General features: G+C 41.3%; 1 protein-coding gene across 2 annotated transcripts in view; it reads left to right on the top strand.

The window, feature by feature from the left end:
* Nucleotides 1-12,566, top strand: part of EGFLAM (EGF like, fibronectin type III and laminin G domains) — a 130,377-nt gene that overhangs the window by 44,248 nt on the left and 73,563 nt on the right. For both annotated transcript variants that reach the window (XM_032214274.1, XM_032214273.1), the window contains exon 2: nt 6,210-6,319. In XM_032214274.1, coding sequence (XP_032070165.1) covers nt 6,210-6,319 — 110 coding nt within the window. The remainder of the gene's footprint in view (nt 1-6,209; nt 6,320-12,566) is intronic.

Here is a 12,566-nt window from a genome sequence, read left to right as displayed (position 1 = left end):
ATGATTTGAAAGCCTATGATGTGTACTCACAGCCACTGCTGTTTATTCAAAAAAAGTAATAAAGTAATTTGTAATCCAGCATTAGGTTGCAATATTATACCTACATGTTTTGCAATGTAACAGAAATCAGTGGGGTTCGTTTGTAAGCTGTGTCAGACCAAGCCCATAGAACAATTCCGACACAGTTTAGTTCTTTAATTGCTGATACACATTAGACAGAATCTTGCCAGATTAAACTGTTACTACTCTCACCCTACTCTACTCTAACCCTGGAAGATTCTAGGTAGTGGTTATCTTTATTCTCTTTTTCTGTCTCATATCCATCATCCACTTTGGCTGAGCTGCTTCTTGTCTCGAATGGGCTCCCTCCTTCTTGGGAAACTATCCTTTCACTATAGTCTATGACACTGGCTTACCCCTCCTTAGGCGCTATCTCTCACAGTTGCCATATGTAAGATTGCAGTGATACTGTTTAAAATCCAAGATGAACATTTCCCAGTCTTCGTTTGGTAACTTGGTTGTTTCTATCTCTCAGAGGATTTCCAGTACTAGCAATTTGGGAATAGGAGATATTGTTTTGCAAGGTTCCACCACAAATCCGCGAAGCCCTTATCCGCGGAGACATAAGCGCGAAGACTAATTCGCGCCGTTCGAAGCGCTAAGGAAAAACGCGACCCTACCGTGATGACATAATCGCGGAGGGCAAATCCGTGCATTCCCAAGCACTCAGTACCCTAAACCTAACCCTAACCCTAAACCTAACCCTAACCCTAAACCTAACCCTAAACCTAACCCTAAACCTAACCCTAAACCTAACCCTAAACCTAACCCTAAACCTAACCCTAACCCTAAACCTAACCCTAAACCTAACCCTAAACCTAACCCTAAACCTAACCCTAAACCTAACCCTAAACCTAACCCTAAACCTAACCCTAAACCTAACCCTAAACCTAACCCTAAAACAAACCCCTAAACCTAATCCTAACCCTTACCTTAATTGAAATCAGCTTTCTGCCGCGGCACCGTTTTAAAGCGCCCTTCTGTTGCCGCGCTGTTGTCGCGGCGGTGATGACGCGCGGTGATGACGTCGCGGCTTTAGCGACGCGATTTTATCACCGCTATTTTGACGAGCGCGGTTTTGTCGTGCCACGGTTTTGCAATAGTCCATTCCTATATCTCAGGTAGGTTTCAGTTGGTGTCTTTTGAAGCTATGATGTGATATCTTTTTTGAAGCTGTCTTGTCTCCAATGTATTTTAATAAGGGTGTGAAATTTTGGGACATCCTGGAGCTAAATGCTTATGAGTATGCTGAAAACACCCAAATCTATTTTTTGTAGCATTTTCTAGTAACGACGTGGCTCCTTTGATGTATCTCTCTGCGATTGATAAGTGATTGAAATTTTTAGTGATATTATTTTTAGTTGATACACCAATTTTGTCCCAAGAAGAGAGACTTAATCTGCAGTTCCTGTACTTGTAATCTTGAGACTTGGCTACTGCATCGGACTTTCTGTATGGCCCCAGTATTTCAGTCGAAGCAAAACACATCAAACAAGTTGGGCTCGGGGAAAAACTCATATGTGCAGTAAGCTAACTGCACTTTATTGGCTGCCAATTGATTTTGGGAGAAATGCAAACTACTAGTTATTACTTTTTAATATATTCTATGGCTTATGCTCTGGGTATTTGAGAGAATGTTTCTACCTATATAATTACCCTTACCATTGAGTTCATCAGTAGACATTTGCCTGTAGTTATTGCAAGCCCATCTTGCGCTTACTCATAGTTCAGCCTGTAGATAGCTGGCCCAGGTCTCTGGAATGTACTCCCAATTGATTTGAGGAATTCACCTCTTTCTTAATTATGAAAACACCCTTTTTTAAAAAAAAAAAACCCAGTCCTTTTCCTGTTGTTAAAGATCTAATAGTTGCTTTTTTAGTGTTGATTTTAATATACAGGTAATTCTTGACTTACCACCACAATTGAGATCAGAACTTAGGTTGCTAAGTGAGACATTTGTTATGTGAACTTTGCCCCATTTTATGACCTTTCTTGCCACATTTGTTAAGTGAATCACTGCAGTTGTTAAGTTAGTAGCATGGTTGTTAAGTGATTTCTAGCTCCCCCATTGACTTTGCTTGTCAGAAAGTCATAAAAGGTCAGTGGGACATGATCCCACAACATGGCAAAGGTTATAAATATGAGTCCATTGCCCAGCATCTGAATTTTAACCCTGTGACCATGATGCTGCTGCAATGGTTGTAAGTGTTTTAAAAAATGGTCATAAGTCACTTTTTAAAAGATGTTGTAACTTTGAACAGACACTAAATGAACTGTTGTAATCAAGGATTATCTGTATTTGGTTTTAACAGTGGCTTTATGTTTTAGTGCAAATCTAAACACTCAAAGACCCATTTGGACCCACAGAAAAAAAAAACACCGGGAGCCACAAAGGTCCTAACCGGAAGCCCCCTGTTCAATTCTGGAGCTGACCGGAAGTTCAATTCCCCCACCATAGAATCTCCTCCTAGCGCTGCGTACTTTTTCCTCTACTTATCATAACCGAAAGCCCTATCAATTTTGGAGACAATTGCAAACCCCTCCCCTTGCCTTAGAGTCTTCTCCTGGCGCACTGTGCTTCTCTCCCCCCCACACCAGAAGCTCCTCTCAAAATTGTGGCGCTGACTGGTGACGGAGCCGCAGCAGAGGGAGGAAAGAGCCACATGCAGCTCCAGAGCCGCAGTTTGCTGACCCCTGTTTTAGTGTAATCCAGAAGACACTTCAATATGGTTGCCTAAATAGCAATACATAGATTAGCAATAGCACTTAGACTTATATACTGCTTCACAGTGCTTTACAGACCTATCTAATTGGTTTATAGAACCAGCATATTGCCCCCAACAATCTGGGTCCTCATTTTACCCACCTTGGAAGGATGAAAGACTGAGTGAACCTTGAGCTGGTGAGATTTGAACTGGTGAACTGCTGGCAGCCGGTGATCAGCAGAAGTAGCCTGGACTACTGCACTCTAACCACTGCACCACCACGGCTCTTGCCACAGCTTAATTACATTAAGTCGGGGCTTGATTATCCATGTTCTGTTCAATAAACCACCGTTTACTAGATTCACAAAATATGTTGAACCAGAATAAAATACTCCACATTATAATTTTGTACAATGAACAGGCAGCCCTAATGAAAGTTACGTTAATTAAAACCTGTTACTGCTCACAAGTTCTCTCTCTCTGAATTAAAAAGCCATTTGTGCTGGTGGGTTGTTTGTTTGTTTTTTGGAATGGAGTAAGTCAGTAGACATTGGGGGCATTTAAAAAAAATATCAGTCACTGACAGTTATTGAAGAAGCTGACCTGTCTAGCTGCAAATTCTTGGAAGCCCTATGGAATCGATAACATTTCAGGGAAATGCCCTGGAACAATTATGTTGTCTCATAAGAGATGTTGAGAAGACTTAAACAAGGACGGCAGGATAGTCCTTATCATACTGATATTGTGGAACATGGCAAGGAATGAGGAACTCATTTCATTTCTGTGCACATACAGAGGCAGATGAATGACAAGGAACCTTGGAGGTCTTCTACTCCAACCTCCTACTCAGGCAGGAAGCCCTATACCATTTTAGACAAATGGCTGTCCAATCTCTTCTTAAATATTTCCAGTGTTGGAGCATTCACAACTTCTGAAGGCAAGTTGTTCCACTGATTAATTGTTCTAACTGTCAGGAAATTTCTCCTTAGTTCTAAGTTGCTTCTCTCCTTGATTATTTTCCACCCATTGCTTCTTGTTTTGCCCTCAGGTGCTTTGGAGAATAGCTTGACTCCCTCTTCTTTGTGGCAACCCCTGTGATATTGGAACACTGCTATCATGTCTCCCCTAGTCTTTCTTTTCATTAAACTAGACGTACCCAGTTCCTGCAACCGTTCTTCATATGTTTTAGTCTCCAGTCTCCTAATCATCTTTGTTGCTCTTCTCTGCACTCTTTCTAGAATCTCCACATGTTTTCTACATCGTGGCGACCAAAACTGAATGCAATATTCCAAGTGTGGCCTCACCAAGGCATTATAAAGTGGTATTAACACTTCAGGTGATCTTGATTCTATCCTTCTGTTTATGCAGCCTAGAACTGTGTTGGCTTTTTTGGCAGCTGCTGCACACTGCTGGCTCATATTTAAATGGTTGTCCACTAGGACTCCCAAGATCCCTCTCACAGTTACTACTATTGAGCAAGGTACCACCTATACTGTACCTGTGCATTTCATTTTTCTTGCCTAAATGTAGAACCTTACTCTTTTCACCATTGAATTTCACTTTTCACTCCTAGTCCTTCTTTTCATTAAACTAGACATACGCAATTCCAGCAAACGTTCTTTATATGTTTTCTCTCCAGACCCCTAATCATCTTTGTTAATTAGAACATGTGGTTGTACTCATATAAGACCCATCTGCCCACTTCATCATTTCTTTATAAAGGTAAAGCAGATGTATGTACATATTTACAAACTTTAAAAGTCAGTCCAGAGAGTGTATTGACAGAATGAACCAGATTTCCCACAGTTCTTAGCTTTCCACAGTGGTCTTATATTGTAGCGTTCATGGAAAGGGAGGACTAGTTTTAGAATAAACCCCAACCAAAGAGTTCTTCATAGAATGCAGAACATTTTGAGTTTCTACTGGATCCCATTCACTTTTTTTCAATGGAGAGTAGAGTTTCAACTAAGGGTCAAGTAAGTTTGTACCATCATGATGAGACCTATTTTCCAGTCATTGCAAATGTGGTCATTAAATTTCTGGGCCCAATTCAAAGCGCTGGTTTGAATTTACATAGTTTGAACCTAGTGTTACTTTAGGGATTGTCTTCTCCTGGGAGAATCTTTCTTGTCTGCTCATAAAGACATGGAAAGGATACTTTTCTCTACAAGAATTCAGGGGACATGAGCTCAAAGGTGATGGCTCCATGCTGCAGAGGATTGTTTGGTATCCTCCCTCCTAGATTTCTGCAAGCTGGTGAAAACCATCTTGTTTGAACAGACATCTGGGATTTTGTAGGTTGCCCAATTTTTAATTCTGCATCTCTTGTGCTTTTTGTTGTTGTTTGAACAATTGAACTGGGTGATATAAAAATATAATAAATAAAGTATATTTCAGTTTTTCATTGCTTTTTGCTGAAAAAAAAGAATGGCAATTCTAATTGGGTTAATACAACAATCCATGAAAAAACAAAGATTTAATCTTTCTCTCTTTGGTCATGAATCTTTTCAAAACCATAACCTCCTTCCCATGACACCTAAACCACATACTATCATCTATCACCCATCCCACTTCTCACTGGTTCTCACAATCTTTTCCCTGTTTTATAAGTTGCAGTTAGGTAATCTTTGGGTATGGAGAACATGGAGAGGAAAAGTTAAACTTCCTTCCCTAAACACTGCAGTCTCAATCCAGATAAGATATGCCTTTATTTTTAAATAAAGAGAGAAGAAAATAGAACAGCATAGTGTGATGTGTGTGTGTGTGTGTGTGTGTGTGTGTGTGTGTGTTCCAGCATAACTCTGAAACACCTCGAGCAATTTCAACCAAACTTGGTACATAGATGACTTACTCTCTGGAAGCAAATACTTTGTGGCATAAGACACCCCTAACACTCCTTGGGCATTTTTGTTTACTACCGGTTCGCTTGTTTGCTCATGCACGTGGGTAGAATTGGAAACTGGTGTGCTCGCGCACACGGGCAGAAGTGCATGCACAGGAGCAGGTGGGCAGAGCCTCCCACCGCTGCTACTACCGGTTCACCCGATCCGCACCGGGAGCAACCCACCTCTGCCCTCCGGGTGTGTGTTCTGTTATGATACAATCTATTGTGCCTTAAAATAGCTTCTACTGTACTGCCATAAAATGGTTTCTACTGTACAGTGGAACTCCATGGTAATGGCTTCACAGTACTCCACAAGGGGACTCCCTCTGGAGGATGGAGAACCCAACATTAAAAATTATATTTGGTCTAGACATTTTCCCCCTTTAAATAAATACACAGGCTATGCCAGGTCATCAGCTAGTACACAATAAAGCGTGACCATTTGAAGTCATTCATAGAAAAAAAAAAACAAGAACACACATCTGTAGTCACTTTATATTACTGAAGATGTTTTTGTTTCTTGCAACTTCTTAATGCTTTGTCTTTTTTTAAAAAAACAGATAGGTTGGGGCCACCTGTGGACATAACACTGGATTCTTTGAACTGCACCGCACTTAATATTCAATGGAGAATGCCTCAGCAGCATGCAAATACCATCACAGGGTACACTGTAAGTATGTGTTGATTTTATTTTTCTGCCAGACATTGGCAGGTAATTAAAAGCACCTTTAATCAGGTGGGCAAAGTCAGGAGTATCCACTGGGAGGAGAGGGACTGTCTCAAAGGGGCAAGATGGCACTTTGATCATGCCATTGATACCCCAATGGTCCTGGTCACTTTCTTCATCTTTTTGACCATCGCTGGTAGATACTAAAGTGCATGCCTTAGATTGCTTTAGATCAGAGATATAAAGTTCTAAGCTGAATTTTGCTCAAGAGAGCTGAACAACTTTTCCTCTTTCCAGAAGAAGCTGGCTGTGCTTCCTTTGTTGTGAAGAAGATGAATACTTTCCTCTTTTGTGATTTTGTAATAAATTATGAAACCAATTTCTGCTTCTTAGTCTACTTGGCTGAGGGCTGATTGGTTCCCTCATATGGGAAACAAACCAATGTGTTCCCTCTTTAAGAATACATCATTTTATAAAACCAGTTAACAAAGTGCTTTCTAGGGCTGTCCCCTGAGATTCATCCTAGTTATTTTAAATAATAGAATAAACGTTTAAATAAACATTATAGAAGAAAGGCGTATGAGAAAAGCGAGTATTAGTAACAACATTGCTGCATTGGTACTAGAATGAATAGGATAGGATAGGATAGGATAGGATAGGATAGGATAGGATAGGATAGGATAGAATAGAATAATGGAATATGGAATAGAATAGAATGGAATGGAATTCTTTATTGGCCAAGTGTGATTGGACACACAAGGAATTTGTCTTTGGTGCATAAGCTCTCAGTGTACATAAAGAAAAATAAAATAGAATACATTCATCAAGAATCATACAATTAGTTTTGGAGATTGCTGGCAACCCCTGGATAATTTTGCCTGGATTTTAAAATTAAATGGATTCAGGCCTAATTAGTACTTGGATGGAAGATCATAAAACAATACCAAAGCCATAAGGATGACAGGAAGTTGAAAGAATTTCCGGAAAGATAGCAGTAACAACCCATTTCTGTACTGTTGCCAAGACAACAATACGCAGGTTCACGGGAGCTTCAGGTGTTGAAGTTGACCTGAAGGAAACTTTCTTTTTCATTTGTTTTAGCTTTAGCAGGTCTCCGGGAAAAAAGGTATACAATTTAGTGTAAAATATCTTCAGTAAAGATATTGCTGTTGGAGAAGACTCTTGAGAATCCCTTGGATTGCAAGGAGATCAAATCAGTCAGTCCTAAAGAAAATCAATCCTGGCGGTCTTTTGGAAGGTCAGATAATGAAGCTGAAGCTCAAGTACTTTGGCCACCTAATGAGAAAGAGGATTCATTGGAAAAGACCCTGCTGTTGGGAAGATTTAAAAGAGAAACGAATGGCAGGGGATGACACGATTAGAGTGTGTCATCTACGCAATGAGCATGAATTTGGGCAAACCTCAGGACACGGAGGAAGGCAGAGCGTCCTGGCATGCTATGGTCTATAGTAGAGGTGTCAAACTTGATTTGACATCCAGCTGTACATCCAGTTTTGGCTGCAATGGCCTTTTGCAACCCTCGGCCAGTGAAAATGGAACTCGGGGGGCATCATGTGGCCCTCCCAAATTCTGTTTTCATGAGGGCTGCAGGAGGCCGTCACAGTTGAAAACAGGCCCTTCCGAGCTCCATTTTTGCTGGCAGAGGCACTGTGGACCAGTCCTTGGCTGTTTTCAAGGTGGCCCCATGGGCCACATCTAAGCACCCTGTGGGCCAGATTTGGCCTGCGGGCCTTGAGTTTGAGACCCCTGGTCTATAGGGTCACAAAGAGCTCTAAGCACAACCCAACAATGGTGCCCCTCAATGGCAGTGAAACACTCGTGCCATGAGACTGAAACTAATGTGATATCTGATGATATCTTCAACCCAAACTTTTAAACTTTAGTCATTCCCAGAAAGAAAGTTTTTTAAAAAACAATGGAGATTAAAATCAAACACAGCAGATGAGGACAATTGCAAAAAAAAAAAATCAACTAAAGACCAATGTGGCAATGAAAAATTAAGGGTTTGATAGCTGCGAGGAAAACAATCCAATGCTCTCCTTCCCTTTGTGCCCTAATAATAACATACTTACTTTGCTGAATGGTTAATCCAGGGCTACAACCACTACAAATGTGACAGTGAAAGTCCACAAGGTATTTTATAGCAAATGACAAGAGGTGCTAAATGTAATATCAAGAAGACATGTATGCACCTGAAAGCGGTTCCACCACACATCCGCGAAGCCCTTCTGCGCAGAGACATAAGCGTGAAGACTAAATCGTGCCGTTCTAAGCGCTAAGGAAAAACGCGACCCTACCGCGATGACATAATCGCGGAGGGCAAAATTGCGCATTCCCAAGCACTCACTACCCTAAACCTAACCCTAAACCTAACCCTAAACCTAACCCTAAACCTAACCCTAAACCTAACCCTAACGCTAAACCTAATGCTAAACCTAACCCTAAACCTAACCCTAACCCTAATCCTAAACCTAACCCTAAACCTAACCCTAAAACAAACCCTAAAACAAGCCCTAAAACAAACCCCTAAACCTAATCCTAACGCTTACCTTAAATGAAGTCGGCTTTCTGCCGCGGCGCCGTTTTAAAGCGCCCTTATGTTGCCGCACTGTTGTCGCGGCGGTGATGACGTGCGGTGATGATGTCGCGGCTTTAGGGCCGCGATTTTATCGCCGCGATTTTGACCAGCGCGGTTTTGTCGTGCCACGCCTGAAAGCACAATGCAGTGGCATGAATAGTTTTGGATGCCTCATGGTTCATCTAAGTAACACCACTGCTGTGTGAGCTTCATTGGTTTCCAGTTGCTTTCTGGCTGCAATTCAAGGTATTGGTTATCACTTTTTAAAGCCCCATATGTCACAGGTTACTTGCACCTTTCCCTGAGGGTACCTCCCTAGATATAAAAGAAGTTGCCAGCTGATGAGATCTTAGAGGTTTGCCTTCTCAGTAGCTGCCCCAGTGTCTTGGAACAGCCTCCCACCTGAAATCAGTGGTATCCCTACACTTTTAGCCCTCTACAGCTGTAAGGGAAGGAGTGGCAGGACCTGGGGGTGGAGATAAAAGAGGAATAAGCCTAGAATTTCAATGTGGCCACAAGCAAATCAAATCCAAGTCACCTTGAATTCTGTTGCCATCTCCTAGCAGTTGCTAACCATCAGTTATGAATATTCCTGTTCATAGGTATGACTAGCAATAAATCAGTTTAATTGGACTTTCAGCTGTGGACCTGATCTTTTGCACTTGACAGCTGTGAAGACCTGGCTCTTTCCCCAAGCACTGGCATGGCTAGGCTGGGGTTGACTGGAAAGAGGTTTGGACTGTTGCTGGGAGAAAGGGTACTTTTATTTTTAGACATGTTTTTGTGAATTGCCGTAAGACACAGAATCAGATTCAAATACATGGAATAGGCCATGTATTATTGGTATCAAATACATGAGAATTATAACATTAAAAAGACTATCTGGGTCGTCAAAATTTGACTTGAAGGATCTAAAAAAAATCTATGAAAGGAATTTGCTTAACTTACATGGGTAAGTTAAATGGGTGTCAAACTCACTGTGTCACATTGCTGTCATGTGACGTTTCAGGACATTTTTTCCCTTTATGGAGTTGGAGTAGTAGTGGCCTGCACGTAACACATCCAGCCAGCGGGCCACCAGTTTGACACTCCTGACTTACATGGAAAGAGAACACAAGGATGTAGAAGCAATATATTGGATAGTATAAATCCAAAGCAGAAAAAAAATATTCCCAGAATTTCAAAGAGGAAATTATCTATTTATCTCACTGATAGAGAAGTGCCAGGTGTGGATTAGTTAAAATTGTAGATAAAGTACCATCATCTCTCGCTCAACAAATGTGAAACAAGACTGTATGGTCCAGACCTCAGCTATATCTACAGATATCTGAAACTGAAGAAGGGAGATGTGAATTTTTTTTCCTTGCAAGTAAAGTTCTTAAGGTTGTCAAAAAGAAAAAAGTCCAATACATGGAAAAAGAAATGGTAAATTAGCTAGTAGGATTCACAAAAATCAGAAGGACCCAGGATCTGATACCTGTCACAAAAAGAATAGTGGAGAGAGCAAGAGAATATAAGGAGGAGATCTACCTTTTTCTTTATTAACCACAACTAGGCCTTTGATTGTAGATCATGCCAGAGTATGGAATACATTAAGGGTAATTGGAATGCCAGAACATCAGATTATTCTTCAGAGGGACTTTACAATGAGCTGCTGTAAGAAATGAAATTTGGAAAAAATAAAGTGGTTCAGAATACGAAAGGGAGTGAGATAAGAATACATAGAGCCCCATATGTTTAATTTATATAGTGAATATATTATAAGAATGGTAGGAGTAGATGAAATGGCAGCTGGACTCAAATTTAGAGGCTGAAATGCTAATCCTTTAAGACATGCAAATGATACGCCTTTATTAGCCCAAAATAAAGGAGACTTAGCTAATTATTAAAGTAAAACTAAGAAGTTTAAAAAAAAATATTTCAGTTGCTCTCAGAACAAATGGGAACTCCCTTGATAAAGATCAACAAATGGAAGCTTACATATTTTGAGCATGTGACACGAGCAGATGATGGAATAGAACAAATGACTCTGCATGGCAAATTTGAGAGAAGTAAAAGGATGTGAGGACTATGGATAAGACTGGTGTATAGTATCAAAGTGTGATATAAGACTATTCTTGGAAGTATTATTGGAGACAGGATGGGAGGAAGACTATTTTTCCATCAGTCGCTTGTAGTCGACATGATTTAATAGCCCCTAACTGTTAGTAGAGCCTTTGGGGTAGATATCAAAGAAAGAAACAACTACTGTATAAGACGCACCCTTTTCCCTCAAAAAAGAAGCTGAAAATCTGGGTGTGTCTTATACACTGAATACGGCATTTTTTGCCTCCTGAAACCCCGCCCCTTCACCAAAATGGCCATGTATAACCTTTAGGAGGCTTATAGAGTGCTCCTGGGGGCTGGGAAGGGCAGAAATGAGAGAACAACAAGCCTTTTTTTTTTTTGCTAAATTTTGCCCCAGCCCCGAGGAGCACTCTGTAAGCCTCCTAAAAGCTATGCATGCCCTCTTTTTTTGACAAAAACTGGGCCTTTTCTTGAAAAATGGGCTATTTATTTTGCTCATTTTTGTCCCCTCCATCCCACAGGAGCACTCTACAAGCCTCCTAAAGGCTATTCATGCCCCCTTTTTTGGAAAAAAAAACCAGGCCCATTTTAACAAAAAACAGACCGTTTTTGGGAGGTCTTCAGAGTGCAAAAACTTTTTTTAAAAATTTGCCTCTTCAAAATTTTGGTGCGTCTTATACTCCGGTGCGTCTTATATTCTGAAAAATATGGTATTTGCTTGTTTGAGGGTAGAAACTTCACCATACTTCTTGAGTTTGAAGGATAATTATTCACAACTTAGTAAAGGATTACTAAACTTCCTTGTTATATTTTAATTTTTATTCATTTTGTATCTTCATCATCTAGCTATTTTGATGGAGTCATACACATGTATCATTGTAGGTTTTGGATGCAGTTCTAAGTGATGAGATAAATTTAACATTGTGACCTGACAAATACGCGATGGACATATCCGTGCCGACAAAATAGCGCCGATTGAAACGTGACGTCAAAATCGTGCCGACAAAAAAGCGTCGATAAAATCGCAACAACAAAAACGTGATGATGATAACCACAAGAGAAGCTCAGCCTGGAGCCTCCTTGCCCAGGGAGAAGGTCTCATCTTGAAGACACCTGAAATGTTCCCTGTGCCACGCAAGCCCTCTTAGGCACAGGCAAGGGCTCTGCTGCCTCCCCCCCCCCAGTTCTCTGCCCGTCCTGCTTCGTCCCTGTCCCTTTCAATGCCCACTGAGACACAACCTGGAGCCCTTTTGGCCCTCTCCGGTGGTCAGTCCGGAGCAAAGGTCCAAAGAAAGTTTCTCCCCCTCTGCTTCCAAGCTCACAGCAGCTCCCATCCCCCCCTCGTCCTCCAGGAGAGGCAGCTAAATCTTAATTCAAATATTCACTGAGCATGTAAAATGGGAGAAAAACAATTCCATCACCTGTCTCTGCAAACCCAGCTGGTGGGGGGGGGAAGGGGGGCTTTTGGACTAGGGGGTTCTCTGCCTCGCAACTTACTCTGGCAGGCGGGCAGCAGCAGGCGGGCAGGGCTGCCCTTGGCTCAGAGACCCCTGGAGAAGGAGCCAGAGAACCTGCAAGCCCAGG

This window comes from Thamnophis elegans, chromosome 3 (assembly GCF_009769535.1).
Source record: "Thamnophis elegans isolate rThaEle1 chromosome 3, rThaEle1.pri, whole genome shotgun sequence".
Classification (NCBI taxonomy): domain Eukaryota; kingdom Metazoa; phylum Chordata; class Lepidosauria; order Squamata; family Colubridae; genus Thamnophis; species Thamnophis elegans.
Note: the sequence above shows the minus strand (reverse complement) of the source record. Positions and strands in the feature narration are given on the sequence as shown.